Raw genomic sequence first — 23,803 nt, forward strand, 5'->3', positions numbered from 1 at the left:
AAGATAAATAGAAAGATAGCATAAGTTTGTTTCAATTTAAACTCAGATCTACTTATAGGTGCACATCAACATCCTCCTTGTTGAGTTTCGAGACATTACAATTTTAGGACAAAAGGAAAATAAATGAAAGTACAAATAACATTTAAAATAGCTTCAAATAACATCATTGACTTGCTTTGAAAAATAGAAATCATATCAAGAACTAATTGTTCTGAAATGAACAATAATTAACTTGAAGCACACATTTTGTGCGTGCATGTATTGATCTCCAATCAACAATCAGTGCATATAAAGAATATATGAAGACCAACAGCAATTCACTAATTTTTAAAAGAACGTTACATGGAAAACCAGCCCAGCTGCAGTCTATGATATAATATTGCAGTATGTCCATCTACCTCCTCTACTAAGCTGCCATACTGGAAGCTGCAGTCCCACCTACAATATTAAGGGAGAAAATAGGATATAACTATTAAAACCAAAGAGAAAAAAACCAGCTGCACATTAAAGAACTCACTCAAAACGGCTTCTATCCATGGACATTACAAGTTCAAATATTGCTTCACAACTGGCCTCGACCACACCAACAGCTTTCATTGCTCTACTACAACTTCGTGGCTGCAAAAGTACATGTATCAGAAGATAAATTCAAACAGATTAAGCTGCTCATGTCACTATTGCCCTCTGGGTGACGAACTAAAAAACATAATTATGATATAAAAGCTTCTATCAACATCAGCATAATCAAATAAATGATTTCATCACGTACAAGGTAATCAGCTTCTGAAAGCTCTTCAAAAATGCGAAGACCTGCAAAATTTGAGCAGAAATAATCAGCTAACATAGAACTCCTCTTGTTTAAATAAAAACTTGAGCAGACTAAGAAGAATAAATCTTGCCATTTTGGCATCTGACAAGACGCCAATGTTTTCTAGAAAAAACTTGATCTGAAGTACTCTGATTTGATAACACTGAATCACATTCCCGTGTCCAATCAAGAATTGATTCAGGAGGGCCTGCGCGTGGAAAAATTCAATCATGCAGCAGAGCATTTGTGGCGGAACTAAAACTTAAAAAAGTGGGGTGGTGAGATAAAAAAACAGAGAATGGCATGTTTTTAATTTTAAAACTTTAATTTCCTAAGTTTTTTAAAATTATTATAAAGATAATTATCAAATTAAAAAAAAATTAATAATAAATTATTTTTAAGTTTAGGGGGGGGGGGGGGAAAAATTTTTACTGTATTGTATTATATGATGTTAGAGGGTTTGGTAAAAATCTAGGGGGCCAAGTGCCTCCCCCAGCAATCCCCTTATTCCACCAATGCAGAGCATACATCCTCAATGCAGAAGTGCAGCCCACTTAGCCCAGTGGTTGAGAGATTTAACCATAAGCTCCTAAGCTCATTACTCGGCACATATGGGTGTGTGTGTGAGTTAGAATAATAAGAAAACACATCCTATATGCAAAAAACATGGCCATATCACATTACATAAAATGTAAAAAAGGAAAAAAAAAACAAACGAAAGCATGAAAATCATCCTTAAATACCATTGCCAATTGTTGTCCTACGTATCAATGAGCGGCTATGCTCTTCATCGTCTTCAGCACTTGCACTGCATGTATAAATTTGGGTAGCATCATCAGATATACTACTAACATATTTCGTAGTCCTTTGGCTTACTATTAAAGTTCAGTTACTTACAGGCTTTCCCTGTCAGATGAAGAAGCATTCTGATCAACATGATTGCCACCTTTGGACAGATATGAAGCGTGTGACATATTTCCATTATTTGTGCTTAAACCTTGCTGGTACAAACAGAAGTGAGATTAAGTTAATTTATCAAACTTTCATGCTAGAAGTGATGCTTTAAAACCAGGGGAATTCTCAACTTATGAATGCATAAATGTGATGCAGGATAGGCTAGGGTGCTAGACATTTTATATCAACAAAGTGCAACATTTTTCACATATTTCTTGCTCTTTACTTTTCCTCTCTTTTCTTTTCTTTCTTTCTGCAAAATATAATAAGCATCTCCCATAATAAAAGAAAACAATCACAAAAGATTTCAATTAGCACTCAAAAAGAATGAAAGGTCTCATGAGGTTGACCTCAGGTAGTCGGGATATCAATGATTATGATGATGGCAAGTATTAGTTAGAAAAAAGGAAAGATTTTAAGTTTTGAAATTCTTTTCAAATGAAAGAAATTTTATGGTTTATAAATTGCTTTGAGTTGCAAAAGCTTCGGACATAAAAAATAAATAAATAAACTGTCCTTAAATTTATGTCAACCTGATAAATCACAGATTCAATTTTCTCCTTCCAGGTCAGAGCCTCCTGAATGTTGAATGCAGCCATCTGAGATAAGAGGATTGAAAAAATAAGCCAGTGACATGAAAGTGCTTCCAAGAAATCACAAGCAAAATGCATCAGAATAACTTAGCAAGCATGATAGCCAATAAATAATGTGAAAAGCAAATAATATATGGACATTAAAATATTCGATCCACCGAGTAAAAAGGAAAGAGAAGCACAAAACGTTTCAATATATATTTATTGATAGCTACATGACCTATATCAGTCATTTTGGGGCAACAATGAAGCTTATCGTTCATCATCACCAGCAAATAATCCACCTTTGCAGGCCATTTGGGGGAAGAATTCATTACAAGTCAAATCACTCTTGTAGTGAAAATATGTTAGTATCTTTGAGTCCAAATTTATGCTTTTTAAACAACTCATGCACGTCCAAATTTCCACTATGAAAGTTCTTGCATATTCATGAAGCCAATACATTTCAGTTCTGGTTGTTCTTGGCTAAAAGGAGTCTTAAATATTTGGAAGATTTACATACATGCTTAACACTTAAAACTTCAATTTTTGTGTATATGGCACCTTATCTACTGCATGAAAAGGTGTATTTCATTTTTAAAAAGTTAAAATAGTGAGACCTTTTATGTGCAATGAAAGATTTGAGTGGTTCAAATGTAAAAAGTAAGGTTTAAGTGTTATATATGTAAACAAGTAGGAATTGGGTGTTATGTATGTAAAGGCACCTAAATATTTAGGGCATGAAGTTCAAGATTGTTGACGGATATCAGTATTGGCATTTTGGCAAGGAGTAAACTTCAAGGCTAAATCAAAATCGCATAACAACAGATTTTTGTAGCATCAAAATACACGAGAATTTCCCGAGGATTTCCTTGACATAAGATTGATGTATTACAAGCTGAAAACGTTCAATAATCATGAGAATATGGAGTAACTTATAACACCTTCAATTAAACAAGCCTTCATGAAAGATAAGGTAGAATAAACACCAAATATTGGGTCGGGAAACCAAATGCAACTTTTAGGAATACTTTGAGCTAAACAAACTTGAAGCTACTGCAGCTCTTAAAACTACTTAATAATATAGAAAGTCTACAAAATTGCATCAATAATTATGTCATAAACTTTACACAGCATACTCATCATAAAGAGAGTGTAGTTGGGACAAACAGCCCATTAAAAGAAAAGCAAGATACTAGTGCAGGTCAAAATATGATGCAGAAAAAAATCATGGGTTTCCAAAATTAAGCCTAACAAAGTAGTTACAGTAATAAAAAAATGACAAATACAACCTACCAAAAGAAGAATATTTAAAAGCAACAATGCAAATTCTTAAAATAGTAGATACACACCATGATTCGATGGTATTTGTCCTTTTTGTTGTACACACACAGTACATAAACCATCTGTCAAAAAAAAATGTAGGCATGAGTAGTTAGCGTACCTACATCACGTAAAACCATTATGTGCATGCAAAATTAATGTCATTGATTGAAGTATAAATAGCTGGAGACCTAGCGCGCATGCTAAAAATAAAGGAAAATTTACATACATGCCACACAATAATTATGTATCATATCAAATATTCAAACTTTCATATCTACATTTATAACATTGAGATGTCATAAACCTAGGCATAAAAATGTGTATTTCATTTTTAATTTTTAAAAAGTAACAGTGATATTTTTTATGTGATATTAAGGATTTGAGAGTTATGCATGCAAATATGAAATTTTACGTGTCAGATATATAAATACACAACAAGTGTGTGGTATGTATGTAAATATCCCTAAAAATAACCATTAAAAGTAAAACGTATGAACTTTACAGTAAAAAGTAAAATAATTTATTTAAAGGAAATATCCATAATGTATGACATAGACAAGATTGGATTGTTACCACCAAAATTATATTTTCATTGGATTCAACCAAAAGAAATAAAGCCAGAAAAAAATACATAGTTGCTATACCCACGGATTTTTGATAAAAAAACAAACTCATTTTAATCATGTATACTTTCATCAGGTCTAAATTGAGCAAGATACATTGTTTCTATTAAGCAACATAGCTTTTAAGAAATTTTTGTTGATGAAAAATAGTAGCTAACTGCATTTGGTGAAAATTAACATCAATAAAAATGGCAATGATACGATGATAATGATTTCGGTATAAAATCTCTTCTCAAATCCACTCATCAACTCCGTACCTTTAATATGGCATACTGTAAGATCCTACAAAATGTGCTCTCAATGTTGGTTTTGTAAGGTTTCTTTTAAAAGATGAGAAATTGCTAACCAGAAATATAGAAAGATTTACATCCTTATGTATTTACATATCTAACACCAAAACTTCAGTTTTTACACCACCTTACCTATGCATGAAAATACCACCTTACCTATGCATGAAAAGGTATTTTCACTTTTTAAAAGTTAAAATAGTGGTATTTTTTAAGTGATGTGAAAGATTTGGCTGGTATAAATGTAAGAAAATTAAAGTTTCGGTGCATAAGATTGGGTGGAATGTATGTCCCACAAATGTATTACTTGTTAGATCATACAGGTTATTGATAAATAGATTGACAGCAACAGAGCAACTGACGACAATAAATGCAGCAGATACAAATTTTAAAACTCTGAAAAAAATAGGCTGCCTTCATTTGTCACTTCATGTGCATATCAATTTAGTTATTCTACTAAAATAAAAATGCTTCCTTCAGTAGACGCTAACAAAGCCAAAAAAAGGATAAAATGGCTTCATATAGTTTCATCATACCTCTTAATAACATAAACATAACTTTGCAAACATTTGCTCTTTTTCCAGTAATTTTGTCACATAATTTTCATTCTTTTTCCAGTAACCAAATTCATATAATATTATAAAGATGTGATACTCTTAAAATGATAGAATTAAAATTACAAAAATCAAGTAGCAATAGTAAGAATACATAGGTTAAATTTTCGATTGCAGTGGCATCACTTTGACAATGATTGAATAATCCTTGTTATGAATCATTTGCAAAAGCTAGATTTAACAGCATGTTAGGATTGCCTAAGGCATTAGCTAAAAAGTGTGCAATTACAGCATCAACACTAAGATGAATATATACACATACTAACACAATAACTGCTAGATGAAGAAAAATTGTCCAAATCTTACATGGCCATTGTGAATCTTAAGACCTCTATCCTCCACTCTGCAACTCCCATCTATGAAAAGACTTTTAACAGGAACCTGTACATGTCAGATATCAGAACCCTAATAAATTGTTTCTGAATATGATATAAACATTAATAGAATTAAATTCAATAGGAACCCAGGCATAAACTCTGATTATCAACAACTTCAAATGAGATTGCAGCTCGAACAATCCCGCTCTCCAAGCCCCCAGTCAGGAGCACAAATACAGAAAAGCTATACAATTTTACTTGATAGGAAATTAAAACATACCATGTTACCCTGGGGCTTCCTCTTGTAATAAGCAAGAACCCTAGTCTCGAGTACGAAGTACCGCATGTGGATGTACGAACGGCCGATCTTCCTCCGACCATAGCGCACCATCCATCCCTCATATACTACCTTCGACATTCTTCTTCTAACTCCCCCGATTCACAACTGCTCCAACCAAAAGCTTCCCCTCTCCTCTATCTCACAATCTCGACTGATCGAAGGGCCAGTGGACAAAAGCGAATAAACAGAAGCGTTAAAAAATTCACCCGGTCTCCGATCGTCACAAGCCACGGCCGTCCGATGAGGTATCAATCAAACAAACACCATCGCACAGAGAACGACGAAAGGTTTGAGCGACCAGCAAAAAGAAAGCGAATACAAAGACTGGCAGAGTAAGCGCAGCTCCTTCAAGCTTTCTTCTCCACTTCTCTCACCTCGCTGGCGTTGACTGAACAGGACTGGCGGAGAGAAGAGGGATGCTGCTTGTCTTCCCCGTCAAGCCTCAGCAGGTAATACCGGGTAGGACGATTGCCGGATCTGCCCGTCGTGGTTTGTTCGGGCTTCGGAAGGACTGCGTGGCTACAATTCACCATCGTGCCATTTTCGGGCTCATTCCGGTCTCGATACGAATCAACGGTTTTGATATGCGCGCAGGGCGGGAGTGTTGATACGGACGAGAGCGCGCTTGACACGGAGGTTTGCGGGTGGCAGGTTGGTATCAATGGCGAGTATAGGTTTCTATTTGAGCTGCGGGGGTGGTTGAAGTAGTTGGCTTTTATCAAAATTAAAAATAATGAAATTTATGTATGTATATCATAAAATTCTTATATATTTATGTATGTAATATCTAAAATTCAATGCTATATTTATAATATTTTGGTATTAAAAATATAAATATCAAGGATTTATTTTTAAAAAAAAGTTAATGATTGTAGAATTTTTGATATTGTATAAAGAAATTTTTTGAGTGTTGATCCATTTTTTGTCGATTTAATGTTATCTGGCCCTTGACCTATCCCTTCTAAGACTTTGTCCCCTTCTTAGTGCCCCCAAGTGGTTGGTTGGGAGGATTTTGTACTTTGTCCCCTTTTTAGTGCCCCCAAGTGGTTGGTTGGGAGGATTTTGTCGTTAACGTCCTGTTCGCTAACTCGAAAATCGAAACTGAATTTTCTGAGTGTCATTTAAGCCCTTGATGACGTGTCAGTCAAAAAAATGTTAGAGAAATTTGTATCATAAAACAAGAAAATGTTGTAAAGTAGCATTCCCTCTATTTGCTTGATGACGTGTCAGTCACTAAAAAATGACTGAACTTTGTGCATGTACAGTCAATCGACTTGTTTCGACCATTAGGAGCCAATCATTTGTTTTGTTGTACTTGCCTCCTAGCCAGAACCTCTAGGAAAAGAACGGATATGGCATTTCTATCTCAAGATCTGTTGTAGCATGAACACTTTAACGCACTCCCTGTTATGAAAGTCTCTGAGATGCATTTCTTCTTCTTGGTGTCGCTTCTTTTCTTTTTGGCAGCATGCTTCATGCTCACCACATATTTTAGATTGTTGAATCCATATTTGTCCTTTGAGGCATGCCGAAAAATCAAAGCGGTAGGGAACTTGAGGGAGAAAAAGAAAGAGACTGTAAAGGAAAAAGAAATAACACATATAGACTTACCACATAAGGGTGAACTGAAGTATCGTCGGGCACTTTGACCCCTATTATATATCAAAAATAAAGGCTACATTGAGAAAGGGAGAGAGTTCTTCCTGCATGAGAAAAGTCAAGAGATAATAGCCTCCTTTTACATGTTATGGGTTTTTTTATTTTAAAGAGAAAGATTGACCGTCTAAAATTACATGTTTGTCCCTACTTTAATGGACGAGTTACAGGTTATTATTATATTTTTATTAATGTCTCATCATAACAAGAGTGTTACAGTTCTTTATGATGTCGTTTCATAGTCCCACTTTAAGGGAAGTTACAGGTCTTTATGGTGACTTTTTAGTTCAATAACTGATTTTGGCAACTTTTTGTGATATATCATTTTATCAAGACTGTTAGAATGTCTCGAGATTCGTGCATTAAAATTCAATTTAATTAACTCTAAATTCAAATTATAATTATATACAATTAAACCTATATATAAAACTCAATTAAACATAATTCTACCTTGAACTAGATTAAATTGCATTTAAAGCTAAACAAAATTTAAACCTAAACCTAACTTAATCCTAATTAAACTAAGCCTACCTTAATATTGAAATTAAGTATGATTAAATCCTTAATTAATCTAAGCCTATAACTAAGCTAAAATACAGCTTGACTTAGTTTAAGTCAAACCAAAGGCACAAATTATAATTAGCTTTTAACTTAAACTAGTCATATTTGAAACTTAAATCTAATATAACTCAAAATGAATTCAAAATATATATAATCGACTAAAACATATCCTAATTCAAAATAATAATAATTAAGCTTAAATTAGACATAAATCCAATTAATTTAAGTCAAGCATGACATTGAACATAATGAACATGACTAAAGCTAAATGAAATTCAAACCTTAATCTAAAGCTAATTAAACTTAAAGTTGAATTCAAAAGCCAAGTTAAATCTAAAACTAAGTTTAATTCAAACCTAATCAAACTTATTAACTTAACTTTATTTAATTTAATTCAGCATAATGGAATCAAACTAAACCCAATCATATTTAAAACTAAAATCATTTATGAGTCTAACTTAAAAATGTACCTAAACACAAACTAAGACTTATCAAATAAGCCTTAGCTAAAGCTAAGATTAGACTCTACTTATTTGGATCTTATTGGGATAAAATCTCTCTGAAGCACAATTGTTGTGTCTAAGCCATGGATAAGTCAACTAGAGGTTCTCTTCCACCTGATTCAATCCTCGATTTAATCTACCTAGACTCGGTTCAACCTAACTGGACAGCACAAGAGCACCTAGTGCACCAATGGTCAAATTGGGCATCGATTAGAGGGTTAGCATTTCACCTAGATCGAGCCATCTCATCTAGGTGACGTAGCCTATCCCCTGTTATTTGGGTGTCCTTGATTAGTCATGAATCCAAGCCACATATGGGATCAATTAACTAGATTTGATCAAATGTCAAAATTGGCATCTACAACTCGATTCTAAAATTATTTAGGCACCGCCCAACTTAGTTAAAATTGACCAAAGGCTAACATGCCCCTTGACCGTAATTAACTGAAAGCACCATAACTTGAGTCAAAGGTTATTGGTAGTAGTCATCCCTTTGAGCCTTTTGAGCCTTCAACCACTCAGGGATATGGGTGATTTGATCTTAGCCATCCCATAAAGCTATCTAAATGATAAAACAACCTTTGCTCACCTTTTATTCTTCCAATGATGGCCAGAAGAGATGCCAGTTTGGATTTTGTCATAGGCATCGAGAAAGAAAAAAATGGGTTCATTCCTCACCATCCTCAACCTTTTAAGGACCCTCAAAGGGCTTCTCTTCTCTCCCCGAGCATCATATGCCCTCTCCACACCAACTTTGGCCATTCTTATAGGATTTTAGTCAACTCATCGATCCAGTCCACTTCAGCCAATGGTGCTTGAAGACAAATTGTTAACGAGGACATCCTAGATGATTCGATCACAAAAATCAACTCAATTGAAGACCTAGTAAAATAATTTCCTAAAATTATCTTCTATCTTTCTCAGTTTGGAACTTTGAGAAGGCAATTTGGATTAAGGATCCTTAAGCTAGAATACTTGGCTAGGATCCCTGTTTATTTTGGAAACCCACTGCCTTTCTCTATATCACATAGATCAAAGGGGTTTTATGTGAATGACTATCATCTTTTGACTGGAGAAAAGAGATAGAATCAAGGTTATCCATTCCCTCTATTTGGAATAGACGATGCTAATTTGGCCATTCATCGAAAATGGTATGCCAACAGGACCCACCAACTATCACTGTAGAAAATTCATCAATTATTGACAAACAAAATCCAATTAAGAAAATATTTTTTTTTTTCTGATAAAATTATTATACAATGGATGGATTTTGAACAACTAGAATATCCCTAGTTAGAAATACACATTGATGAAAAAACATTCACGATAAATGAATTCTGATAAAAATTTAATTCAATATCAGCTAGAAGATTTCTGACTAAATAATATACAGACGATACCCCGACAATAAATGAGTGTATTGGTTGTACAAGATGAAATATATTGACAAACTTTTGGTAAACCTATCACCGATAATCAGCCGATTGAATTTATTGTTGAAATATCTGCCTCTTATAAATTTGAATATTCATTTTGTTAGTTCATTAATACCACCAGCAATATCTACTAGGAATATGTTCAAAAAACAATATATATATTATAAGTTCAACTTTTGATAAAATTAATTTATTTATATTATAAGTTTTCTCCCCTAAAAATTAAGGTTAGTTCTGACTCTTGACCTGACCACTATAACTACCAACTACTATTGGTGAGCTCTAACTCAAAATATCCTTCTAAAGTATATACTCATCTTATAAAAGATTGTAAAGGGTAATTAGCATAAAAAAAAGTATAAATCAATTGAAATTTTTTTTAAAAAAAAATATTTATTTCAATTGCAAAGACTCTTTAAGATCTAGGGTTGACCCACCACCAGATTGTCTTATGATGATTTGTAGAGAAATGTGGCTCAGCACGGTGGTGAACTCTCGTCTAAGAACAAGTGTTTGTTAATGTATAAAAAGTTAGTAAATAATAAATATACATTTAAATTCAATATACAAAGTAAAATTTATTATCCTTCTATTGTAGTTGGTATGGGAGACTGAGCTTTTAATGTATAGGGAGGTGCCCATGCCCCCGCAAACTGAAACCAAGTTCTACTATGCCTGCTACTTATTCTTAACATAGTTAGGAGAGGCCCATATATTGAATAACCAGGTTAGGCGTCCATCCCAATCTATAAGGATATTTGCCCCTTCTTTCGCAAGCAGGTGGCGACTTTAATTTTAAAGTGGGGTCTGATCTTTTGATGGTGCTCATGCAGAATTGATAGAAGTTCTTCTGCACTATAAATATCATACTATATATGATATTATAAAAATATACCTTAAAATTACTATAATTTAATATTATTTAGGGTTTATCTCAAACTCTAAAAACCACATATTTCAAACCTCAATTGGGATCTACTTATTGAATAGTAGGGAGCATCATACTTGCTCTTGATGCAGTCTGTAATCCTGTGAATGGCCAAACTTGAAAGCATCTCATTCCAGCTTGATGTATGAGCATCAGAAGTTGCCCAACATAATAAACTTGATAAGAGCAGAGTTATTCTTGGAATGAGGGTGGTGGTGTACCTGGCTAGGAGGCGTTGGGGTGTGGAACAATCTGTGGCACAAGTGGTGGAGCAATGTGTTGGACAAGCACGGTTGTGGATGCCACAATGATAACTGTCACAATCATGCTTATTTGGTTGGGAATTCTAACATACTTAATTTTTAGAGTCAAGTTTGAGTTGATCTGTCAACACAAAATTGACCCAAAGCTGACATCATGCTATCTTAAAATCAATCAACCAACCCAAAATTTACCCAATATTGACCCATAATCGATCTGAATAGCTGCCATGCCTCCTGTTAAAAAGGTCATATTGTTTAAGTTCGAGTTAACAAGTTGAAGACAAGTCAGATTCGAGTCGAATTAATTCGGTTCAAACCCGAACTTGACACCCCCAACAAACACTACAACTATTCGTCTTCCTTATTTCAGATCAGAAGCTTAAGTGAAATTCCTTATTCACATCAAATAATGACCATATATTCAATTAGCCATTAGGGTTCCTTCGGGTATTACCACAAAAAAAAAAAAAAAACCCTTCCTCCCACAGTTACTCATCAAGCTAACAATAGACCCAGGCCCACCAAACGAAGCCCACATCCACACACCCCCGGCCCACCACTCGCGCAAAACACCAACGGCAACGCATCCATCCCCACTCCCCTGCAACCCAACCATCACCCATACGCTCCGCTACAACCCGACACCCTCATCCCGCCTCCCTGCTCCCCATCACGTGCGCTCGCTGTCAGCCCAACCAGAAACAAGCTGCCTCCGCCCCCACCATCATCCAACCCTCATGCAATCTCAAAACCCTCACCCAGCCGTGTCGGCGAAGCACCATGCAAATGATTGCGCCAAACAGATCGCAAAAAGAAGCAAAAGTAACAAAGCCGAGCGGAGCGAGATCGACGGAAAGCAAAAGAGGAAATTTTGATCAGAAACAGAGCGAAAGGGAGAGCATTTAATGGAGGGCTGAGGGGCTGGCATCCACTGAAAGAGGACGACAGGTGCGCGGAGTTGCCGCCTTTTGGGGTGGCGGGACTTGAAGTCCTTTGATGGCGGGTGGGGCTCCATCGATGCGGGCGCGTGCTGATGATTCTGCTTTTTTTTTGTGAGGTGTTGGTTTGAGGTGGGTTGCTTTGTGGGGGGATTGGATGGGCGACTAATTGTTTGAAAACTTGTTGGTTTTGTACAGATGAAGTAATGTGGGAGTTGATATTTCAGTCTTGGATATTAATTACTTCCAGTGTTTGAGGAGGGCTATGCATTTCAATTTCACACCTATCGCATCATCACGCAATATTTTTCTGTGAATCACATTCGGCAATGTTGATCGCATCAAACAGTGTGTTAGGCAGCATGGTGTTTATGGGCAGAAAAAGCATGTAAAACTATATATATAAAATATATATATATGAAGGAGTTTCTACACTGTTCCACAATAGTTTTGATTTATTTTATTAAAATTTTGTCTATGGAATGTTGGTGGATTCAATAGTGATATTTGTATTACTGATTGTAAAAGTCTCATTAAGAGTCAAAATCTTAATATTATTTGCTTTCTTGAAACCAAACTTCATCCCTCTTTGATTTCAGACAGCTCCTCTCTCTTAAAATTCCTCTTTTTTTTAATGGAGCTTCTTTCAATAATTTTAATTGCTTATTAAATGATCACGTTTAGATCTAGTGGAACTTTGCATGTGTTTCTTTCTCTGCATTAGAGATTAATGCTTAGTTTATTCACGATGAATTGATTTCCTCTTCCTGTATCAAATTTCTTATTACATTTATTTATGATGATGATTATGCTACTAAAAAGAAAGAGTTGTGAAACTCTGCCAAAAAACTTGCTTCTAAATTAATGATCTTTGAGTCGTTATGGGAGATTTTATTTGTATTTATGACCCAAAGAGAAAGTTAGTAGTGTGTCTCTTACCCCAAGTAAGCTTTTAGATTTCTTGCTTGCATTTTCAATTTTGGTCTCACTGATTTGCTTAATATTGGTATCTCTTATAGCTAGTCAAATCAACAAATGGTCAGATATTTATTGCATAGAGTTCTTTATAATATACATTGGACGAATCACTACCCAAATTCCTTTTATAATCTCCCGCCTTAGATCGCTCCCTTATTCTCATCTCTTTTAGCAATGATTTTTTTTTTGCATAAATTCAAATTTATGTATAAGAATTACTGAAGAGATATGAGAAATTTTAAAACATTATCTCCAATGTTTGGTTTCTCCACGTTGAAGGTGGCCCAATCTTGTTATTTCTAATAAACTCATGAATATCAAAGCTGCCCTAAAACACACTTAGTGGAATTCCTCCCATTACAACTCTAATACTATATATGGGCTTACAAATAAGCAATATCAAATTATGCTAAATCTTGAGCAACAATATCTTAATAGAGAATTTATCTAAATTGTTTTTGAATTTTAAGAAAAACTGATTGATGCAAATTCTTATGAAAATGATTAGATTAAGCAAAGAGCTAAATATACGTAGCCCTCCACAATGAAATATGCTATTAAAAAAATTTTATGTAAGAATTAAAATAAAAAGTGAAATCTTATGAAACTCACTACAAATAATCATTTGCAGTTAATATCTACTTAGTCTTTTATTAGATAAATGGATAAATTATCATATGAAAAAACTTATGCTCCATTGATGCTCTAATGTGATATTGCCACTCGAGATTCATGTAAACAGGAAATTAGTTGGATGCTCGTGCAACGAATTAAAGATAGTTCTTTTGACATTATTGTGTGGTGAAATAGGCATTATAAAATAAAAAAAATTATTATCTTAATAATGTATAATAAATTTACTCATGAGAGATAAAGTTCTCATTGATAAAAATCTTGGAATGATAAAAACCTAAAGTAGTTTTTTTTGTGATGTATTTACATATATATTAGATATGAAAGCAACTAACATTATCAACGCACACACAAGTAAATATATACAATTAAAATTTGTTGATAAATCAAATTAATTAATAATAATTAAATTGTATTGTATATGCATGGATTATACCAGACTTACACCTGAAACTCAAATTTGTACAAGTTCTAATGGGCTAATGTAATCAATGATCATACCATACAGTTAGATTTGAAAACAGATATAATCAATGTAATTTTGAAAAGAGCAAAATATATGATAATTAATGAAAATACTTTTACTTTGTAAGTTAGAAACCATAAAGGGTTTTTCTGCCCTAACTGCGATGTTGTGCCCCGTTTACCTCTCCCTCTAGGTTAAGAGGTCTCGCTTCTTTACTTTTATGGATCACTCTTTTGTCCCCCCTTCCCCTTCATTGCCTGGAGTTCCATTCTCAGGCATCTACCTAAAGTTAACTTAAAATGTCTTCTTTCTTCTCACATATTGAACACCTCCTACCTAAACATTTCTTTTATACCTTGTGTAGAAAATAATGTAATCTTTTGAGGATGAAACATATGAAGGCTCCAAGTAATGAGACTTGTCTCTCGTTGGCTATGCTCTCAGCAATATGTCATTCTACAATGACCCCTTTCAAGCTTTTCATGAAATTCAAAAACTTCGAGATAGTTTTAACCTTATATCTTTTGTTGAAGATTTTTTTTTTTAGGTTTTCTATAGAGGATTTTGAGATGGTTATTGAAGGGAGTCTAACGTTTTTTACTGGTAATCCTTTTGTTTTCAAATAGTGGACTCCTACTTTTAAGCTAGTAAATGAGGATTAAAAAAATAATACCTATATGGGTTAAGTTCTCTAACTTACATCTACATTATTAGTCTAAAATTGGCATCTATAAAATAACATGTAAAATCAATATTTCCCTTACTATTACCCTTTACAAGAGAAGGTACTTAGGGTAATTTTTTTGCTAGGGTTAGCATTCAAATTTTTCTTAAATTAGTTATTCCTAATGTTACCTTCTTTGTAAGAGATAATGATATCCAACAAAATATTTTTTATGAACGAAAGCCTTCATCTTTCAAAGTTTATGACACCTTCGCCCATGACCCCTATGCTTGCCAGATATATCCTTACTACAAACCCCCTTCAATGTCGCCCCTCAACAAAGATAGAAGCCACTCTCATCTAGCTTCATAATACTCTTTCTCTCCCTTTCATTCTATGCATTATGTCCCTAAACTAAACATTTTGGCTCCTTCTTCTGCTTACACCAACTCCCTCATAAATAATTCTCCAATCAAAACTAATGATGATGCTTCTACTTCTAATGGTAATCATAATTCCCCTCTGCATACTTTAGTCGATGTGTTCTTCTCTTCTTCTCCCATCCATGACCTGAATATTCACTTGAAAAATCAAACGATTCCCCACCATCCTTCACCCCCAACCCTTCTTCACTCAACTCCTAAGCCCTACAAAGTATTATTAATATATATATAAGATCACCAATCTCATTTATACTAATAATCTACTAGTTTTTGAAAAGACGACTATCAATTCTGCTAACTACTTATCTTCTATTTTTAAAATTTTTAAATAGACCACCAACCTCTATGATAATTTTGGTAAATTTACTATTATCATCAATCTCATTTATACTAATCAACTAGTTTTTGAAAAGACGATTATCAATTCTGCTAACTAATTATCTTCTATTTTTAAAATTTTTAAATAGATCACCAACCTCTATGATAATTTTGGTAAATTTACTATTTATTTCTAAAAAATTATGTTTGATATTTAAAATAGCACATTAGTGATAATTTGAGGTTTCAAACTAAATAATTTGGTATTATTTAGGCATCACTATCAACTCTTCTAAATTTAAAGTTGTTAATTGTTAAAATTTTTTTTAATAAATATAACATTAGCTTAATGGTTGGAAATATAAACACTTAATTTTATTTGTAGCTTCTAATTAGTTAAATATATTATTTGACATTGTCTATATTATTGATTCTTATCTTCTATGATTCTCAAAGTCTTAAGAGAGAGACTTTCTTCTCCTTGGGAAACTTCATCCATCATAAAGGCAAGAACAATATTTTACATATCAGTGTCCCCACCCGAGCCTATAAATTAAGTGATGCAAAACAATTTAATGTTATTTTTATAATTATCTCTAAATTTCTTAATTTACCAAATCTATTTAATTTAACCGTTACATTTCCCGGCAACGGCGCCAAAAACTTGATCCCGAGAAAGTAAAGTTGTGTAAAATTTATATAACTATAGACAATTAATAATGAGATTCTACGCAAGTATACGTATCGTTATCAAGTAATAATGAGTTTTCTATTTAAGCCCCAAATATCGATCCCACGGGGAATATTTAAATTTGAGATGATAGATTAACTAGGAACTTCACAGAAAGTAAAACAAAATTACTGTCACTAATTTTGAATTTTAAAATATTATCACAACTAAATTATTTATTCATTAGCAAAACAGAAATGTAAAGTTTAAACGGTAACTACTAATCTACTAAACTATGTTTATGTAATGAAGATTTCTTATGTGAAAAAGCATTTTTCTCACTACAATGAGGTTTTGGTGAAAGTTTTGGTATGAGGTTTTGGTGAAATGAGATGAGATAAATGTTTATAATGTGTATTATACCAAATAGAAGCAGTTTTAACCATCTACCCTGATACAATGTTATAGAAAGTCATTGGTTAATCCTAAGTTTAGTCCCTAAATTTGTGGCTAGGCTAGGAAGATACTGGCTCCCACTCTAGAGCTCCCACTTCCATTTACCTGAAGGCTAACTCTCACTTTAATTTTTAAACACTAAGATCTAATTGGGGATTTTAGTTTGTCACCCTAAATATTCTTTAATTATACACCCAATAAAGTATATTTCTATATTTATTTGCACTTAATTCCATGAACAAATTTCTCCTTCATGGAATCAAATGTGATCCTCACTATGTTGTAGAACTCATACTTCATTTCCCAGATTATATGTTTTACAACATATTTTAACAATTTAATTGGTCAGATCGAAAAGTACATTAAGTTCAAAGTTGAAAAATTATCACAATTTATTTTATATTTTAATATTATCACATCCATGTTATCTCTTCATTTCACCATATCTCAGAGTTGGGAAAAATATAAAGAAAACTACTCAGACTTCAAGAGAAAGATACAACAAAACATAAATTTCATATATAAAAGAAAGTTCATACAACACTATTAAACAAACAATACTTATCTGAAACTCTTTCTTATCTGAAACTCTTTCTACTTATCTGAAACTCTTTCTCAAAGCAAATCCCTTATAGCCTTCCCTAGGAAATGCAGAAAGAAGAAATCTCGAACTTTTTTCCTTCTCCAACACTCTAAGAGAAAGATTCACACTTAATCTCACTACAAAAACTCAAAATTATATGAACAATTAACTCTTAATGGTTTTTGGAATGAAGATGGTGTGTAGGAGAATGAATTGTGGCAATGAGAAGTCAAGAAGATTTGATTAGAGTCCAAAAGTCCTCTTTTTCTGATCAATTTCGGCACTATATAAAGCCTCAAGTCGGCTCTCCAATAGGTGTCTCTAAAATCTCTTCCAAAAGCATCCAAATACGTCGAATCTTCTAGAATTGGTGACTGAACCGACATTGGTGTCGTTGACGTTGAGTAAAATTTACTGTCTGTTCTGTTGGTCTGTGTCGTCGGCGTTACCCTTAGCACTGTCGGCGCTGAGTATTCCTTCAAAAAAGTCATTTTGACTCCAAATTCCATCTTTTTTGCTTCAAGTCCTAAAAATCAACAACCTGTAAGAAAATACTAAAATACCTTCCATTAAGGTGCAATATTACCAAAAAGGTATAAAAATGTGTCTAAAAATACTATATATTTTAGGTGTATCTAAACATATCTAGAAGAAAATTTTGAATTTGTATTTTTTCATTTATATTTCAATTTCAATTTTTATATTGTTTAAATTTTCCAATTTAGAGGCTTTTATTACAGGTCATAATAATTAAAAAAAATAGGAAGGAGGTTGCTACCTTCCTCAATTAGTGGCCATTATAACCCTTCAAAATTTCCTCATCATTTTATTAACTTTTTGCTATTATAATCCCTATAAATTTTGCTGATATGTAATAAATTCTAATCAATTTTTGAATGAAATAATTTAATGAGAATTTTCTCTTTTTTTGATTGGAGTTTGGTGACTTCAAGTGTTGTCATTTCTTTGGTGAGTTTAGATATTTATCTTTGCTTTTCTTTTTGTTATTCATTAATCCTCCATAACAATTGCTCTTAAACTATTCACCACTCTTCATCCATGATCTAAGCTTCTTATAATATCAATAGACCAAAACCAACGCTTCACAACCATTCTAAACCCCTCTTCATAGCCATTAGCTAATTAAGAGCTTATTAAGGCCTAGTCTTGTTCCCTAACCTTAAACACTATTGTAAATCCAAAACCACTTATATACTCCATATTATAGGTACACATCATAAGCTAGCCACTAATAATCATTTCTAACTATTTACCTATTCTCAAGCCACTTTTTCAAAGAGATATTCCAAATCAACCCAAAATAGTCTAATCTAGGCTAGTATTGGTATTTAAGCCACAATTCTTTCATAAATCTTTTAAATTCCAACCAAAACCTCCACATTATATCTTTAGAACTAATACAAAACATAAATAACAAATTTAGTGTTTTATCCAATCAAAAGACCACCAGCCTCATCATATTGTGTTTTTGTCACATGCGTTTTGTCAAAAATGAGTTGGTCAACGAAATTGACCAATAGGGGAGTACCACGTGTTCGGTCAAAAATGGTGTGCTTCCATGTAGAAGTCATTATAAAAGATATCGAGGCTGGGTTAAGCTGCTCGGGTAAAGCCAAAATTGGAGCGTGGAGTGGATTGAATACTTTGTATTGAATTTGAATGAGGTTGGACAATTTTGGGTAAGCTTGGGTTAATCCCATAGGGAAAGGGCTTGGGTGAGGTGATGTTTGGGTATGGATGTGTTGATCTCATTTTTGGTTGAGGTCTAGTTTTTTCCTCTGTAGTAGCCTAGAGTCTAGCCATAAGACTTTCCAGTTGACTATTCCTAGAAAACTAGAAAAGAAACCCACACCCTTAGAAACTCTAAACTCTTCCTTGCTCAACTTGATGTTCCACATATTAGTCCTAACCTCTATCACTTAGTAGGTGGGATCTCAAGGAGAGTCCCCATAGGACTTCTTGACCTTAGGACTGACCCTAGGTGTTGGCCTGGAGCTAGTTGACTTGCACACACTATACTTTTTTCACTTACCCCAGGCCCTATGAACCTTTAATTTGGTCTCCCGATTCCTTTTGGAAAGCTCCTATACCCCTAGTCTTTATGGATGAACTTATACCCCTAGTCTTTGTCTAAGAGGGTTAGAACCAATATATTGAGCATCCAAAATGAGTCCTCACATGACTCCTATTGGTTTGACTTGGCTTCATGACTTACTTGCCTATTCTAGCCCAAAATTACCAAATTACCAAAATGCCCCTCATGACCCAAAAATTCCAAAAATTTCCTAAAATTTCAACATCATCCCAAATATTCCTAATTTCATTTTTTGGTCATCGATTTGACCCAATTTGACCAAATTAGTCCAATTCGACCAAAAGTCCTAATTTGCTCTTAAAAGGCCCAAATGCCCCCAAATTCTTAAAAGCCCCAAATGCCCCCAAATTAACCCTAATTTTGGCCCACGACCAAAAGTCCTAATTTGCTCTTAAAAGGCCCAAATGCCCCCAAATTAACCCTAATTTTGGCCCAATTGGCTCCAATCTTGCCCAATTTTAATTCCAAATCAAAATTCAGCATCCTCAATCCTAATCTAAATAAAATTCAAGCCCAATTTGATTCAATTGCAAGCTCAATTTTACCCAAACCAAAAAGCCCCAATTTTGACCATATGCCTAAATCCATCAAATTTGCTCACCAATTCAATTCAAAATTACTTGAAATTTTTTCAAATCTTTCATAAATCCCCCTACACCAAATTGAACATTCAATTAGCGCAAAATTTTAGCCCAAGTTCAATTTCAATTTTAAAAGCTCAAATCCTTAAGTCATTCTAAAAGGCCCAAATCCAAAAGCGCACATGACAAATTTTATCCCCATCATTTATTTAATCAAAATCATCCCCTAAGTCTCAAATTCATGATCAAATTGTTCTATATTAAGCATCATGTCAAACTTCACTAAAAATACCAAATAAATCTAAAATTCCTTCTCATGAAAATTAGTCAAGCCAAAGACAAGCTATGAAGCCACTCCCAAGCCATAGGTGAGCCATGAAAGCCATGCCACATCACCATACTATTAATGGCAAGAGACCAAGCTACTTTCAAATATACTTAAGATTCTTTTAACCAATCCCATGAATCACCTAAACCCCATACTTAACCATCACTTGGATATGGACCTTACGAATGATTAAGCTGAAATATCTGATTTCCCTCAGCATCTAAGCCAACCTTGGTGGGTGAACCCAACCAAAATCCATGACTTGACCCAATTTGATCCAAAATAGCCCTTCTCACATCCTATTTTAATTCAACACCTTTACACATGACCAACCCCAATTGACTTCACCAAACCCAAGCCCTGACCTCCCTGAGTGGGATGGTGACCTCTCCCTGGCCGGCCGACTACCTTGGTTACCAGAAAAGCCAGCTCAAGTACTCCCCCATGGCTAAAACTCAAAATTAAACCCATCTAAGTTGTCTCATCCCAATTGGATTTTTGCACCTTGCTGGCATCCACATAAGCAACCTAAAACACCCACCAGTGGTGGCCTCCCATTCCCCCTCTATTTAAACCCACCCTCCATGACCAAACTAAGAGAGCTTGAATTTCCTTAGGGAGACTCTGTCAAATTTCTTCTAGAGCTTCCTTGAAACCTCTTGAGTTCAATCCCACCATCCTTAGCCACTCAAATCCACTACTCGAGCTCAATTTTGGAGCTCAATCCCTAGGCTGAAATAGGCTGAAATAGGACGTCCCCAAATACTCAACCAAATCCAAATTAATTGCCCCCACACCATCTCCACAATGAGAGAGGAAGATCCCCCATAGAAGCCCCATCATCAGAGCACCCTTGGGTGGACTTTGATCAAACCCCTAAATCGGCCTTGGTCGATTTCATATCTAGGAATTTCACCACTGCTCGAGGCTTCATCTAGGAGCTCTTTAACCTCAAGGCAAGCTTTTGGATGCACCCAATCGAGGCCACACGTCTTGGGCAAATTATAGACTTGATTTAAGACTTGATTAACCATATGGATTTATTCTAATTCTCCATGTTTATAGAATCGATTTAAATGGATATGTTTGTCTCGTCGAGACAAGTCGATATGAACAAACCTCACTCGATTTGGTTGAGAATCGAGCGAGATATGAGGTCTAGAAGGTGGACAACTCACGTGTTTGATCTATTGGGGATGATGACGGACCGTCGTCGGATCAGGCATGTATCACATGAGCGGTCAAGATTGCGTAGGACGAAGGAAGGGTGCAAAAAGGCGGGCTGACTCAGACGGTGACTCCTAATCCCATGGCGACGCGTGGTCATTCGACGTGTACGAGGATCCAGTCAGTGCCACATCACTTAAGTAGAAAAATAGGATTTTATTTGAATTATTTAATTCCCAAAAGTTCAAAAATCCATATCTTTGTGTATAAAAATCACAAAAATAAAATAGAAATACCCTATTGCTCAATAAATAGAGGAGAACAATGTGAAATTATTTTCATGTCCATTTGATGCATGTATTTTTTTAATTAGTTAAATAGTATTTTTCCTTAATTCTTAATTTGATACTCCATGTGCATAGACATTTCACCGTGACATGGGACCATGGGGCTTTTGTTGTTTTTGTTGTTAGACATCTCCTCTGATTTTTCCAAGGTCAGGGGACAACTCTAACTAGAGATATCTAATTTTCAAGTTAATGACCCCTGTTTTGGTATAAAAATTGTGATAACTAAAATAGTCATTAGAAAAATACAAAACTTATTTTGGTAGGTTCATTGTGGTCAGTGGATCCTAAGAAAAATATAAATTTGATTTCTCATTAAAAATAACCTTAATTGTCACCAACCCTAAAAATGAAAAGAAATATAATTTGGAGTAGTTATAAATGTAAATGAAATAAAAACTATTCCAAACTATAATTTAATATTAGAGGAGCTCCCTATAAAAATCTCAAGTCAATTGAATTTAATTTGACCACTCAAATGTATTAATTAAGTGAAATCACATTTTTGGCATTAAAATAATTCTAATAACTAAAATACAACTCAAAATATCACCAAGTTGGTTTTGGGAGCACCTTATGACCAGAGGAACCTAAGAAAAATAAAATTGAAATTAAAATAAACACTTCATTTTTGAATCATTTTTGGGCATTTAAATAATTAAAAATTAATTAAAAATCATAAAAATTGCAAAATGGTAAAAACTTAATATTATGTCACATTTGGCTTCCTGATCACTTGGGACCAATTAAATATTTTTTTCTAATTTTCTAAGTCAAAATATTAATATTAAAAGCTTAAAAATGAATTTTCTTTCATTTCTCACTAAAATAATTTCAATAATTAAAATATAAATAAAAAAAATCTAAACTTTATTTCATTGAGTTCACTAGACTCAGAGAGATTTAATAAAGATATAAAACTTAATTTTCCGTTTAATTATTATTTTATATTTAATTAATGCTCAAAACTAACAAATAATTTTAATAATTAAATTAAAATTTTAAAAATCATGAAAATTGGTCCAAGTGGTCCTCTAACTTAGGTGAACCTTTAATAATTTTCTCAAGGACAAAGGTTTTATTTTGGTGGAGTTATTGAATTTTCATTGAAAATCCCTATTTTTGCATTAAAGACAATTATAAAATTAAATAAATTCAAAAAAATCACATTTTCTCCTCTGATATTTTAATTAACCCATAAGTGAGGTAACATAAAATTTTCAAGTCATTTGAGTCTAATTTAATGAATTATAGGGTGTTAAGGTCTTAGGGGCAAAAGGGTAATTTTGGAATTTGAGACTTAATTATTATTTAGGCTTAAGCAAAGGACTATATGGGCAACAAATAATTTCAATTGACATGTCTTGATAATTGAAACATAAAAGGGATAAGTGGTAGTAACCAATCTCACTCTGATCTTATAAAGAATAAATGTGTAATTTTTTAAAATTAATGAAATTTAAAAGAATATTTAAATAGGGAGTTATTACGATGAGGGGTTTGATTTTAGAAGAGCATAACTCACTGATTTTAAACCCCCAACTAATGGTTTTGAGATGATTTATAATTCATGATAAGGATTAAGAATATAAATATTAAAAACTCTTTTTCTTAACATTATAAATCTACCTATTAAATCTTAAAGGCTTAGTAATGAACTAGGCTTAATCAAAATTTTACTAATGAGGTTTAGAAAATAACTTATAAGTAATTTAAAACCTTTCAAAACACTACAAGCCCATCTTTAAAATTAAAGTACTAAGCTCCTTAATTAAACCAAATTGCCCTTAAAGGTCTTTTACCTATATAATTTATAAATAAAACATCAAGTGATAATTAACCCATCCTTAGGGTTGGCTAGAACATCAGTTCATTGAGCATAGGGGTATGATAGGGATGATTTATTAAGCAACATAATGAGTTTAAA

The 23,803-nt window shown here is 33.6% G+C and overlaps 1 protein-coding gene across 1 annotated transcript; it reads right to left on the reverse strand.

Annotated features, from left to right (window-relative positions):
- Positions 1-338: 338 nt before the first annotated feature.
- On the reverse strand, positions 339-6,504 carry LOC110020192 (protein ENHANCED DISEASE RESISTANCE 2-like). Its single transcript, XM_020718198.1, has 10 exons — positions 5,782-6,504; positions 5,491-5,565; positions 3,687-3,740; positions 2,296-2,361; positions 1,706-1,809; positions 1,552-1,616; positions 900-1,016; positions 770-810; positions 518-618; positions 339-438 (listed from the first exon to the last, which is right to left on the reverse strand). The coding sequence occupies exons 1-10, from the start codon at positions 5,917-5,919 to the stop codon at positions 339-341; spliced, it is 861 nt and encodes a 286-aa protein (XP_020573857.1). The 5' UTR covers positions 5,920-6,504.
- Positions 6,505-23,803: the final 17,299 nt, after the last annotated feature.

Source organism: Phalaenopsis equestris, unplaced genomic scaffold (genome assembly GCF_001263595.1).
Source record: "Phalaenopsis equestris unplaced genomic scaffold, ASM126359v1 Scaffold000094, whole genome shotgun sequence".
Lineage (NCBI taxonomy): Eukaryota > Viridiplantae > Streptophyta > Magnoliopsida > Asparagales > Orchidaceae > Phalaenopsis > Phalaenopsis equestris.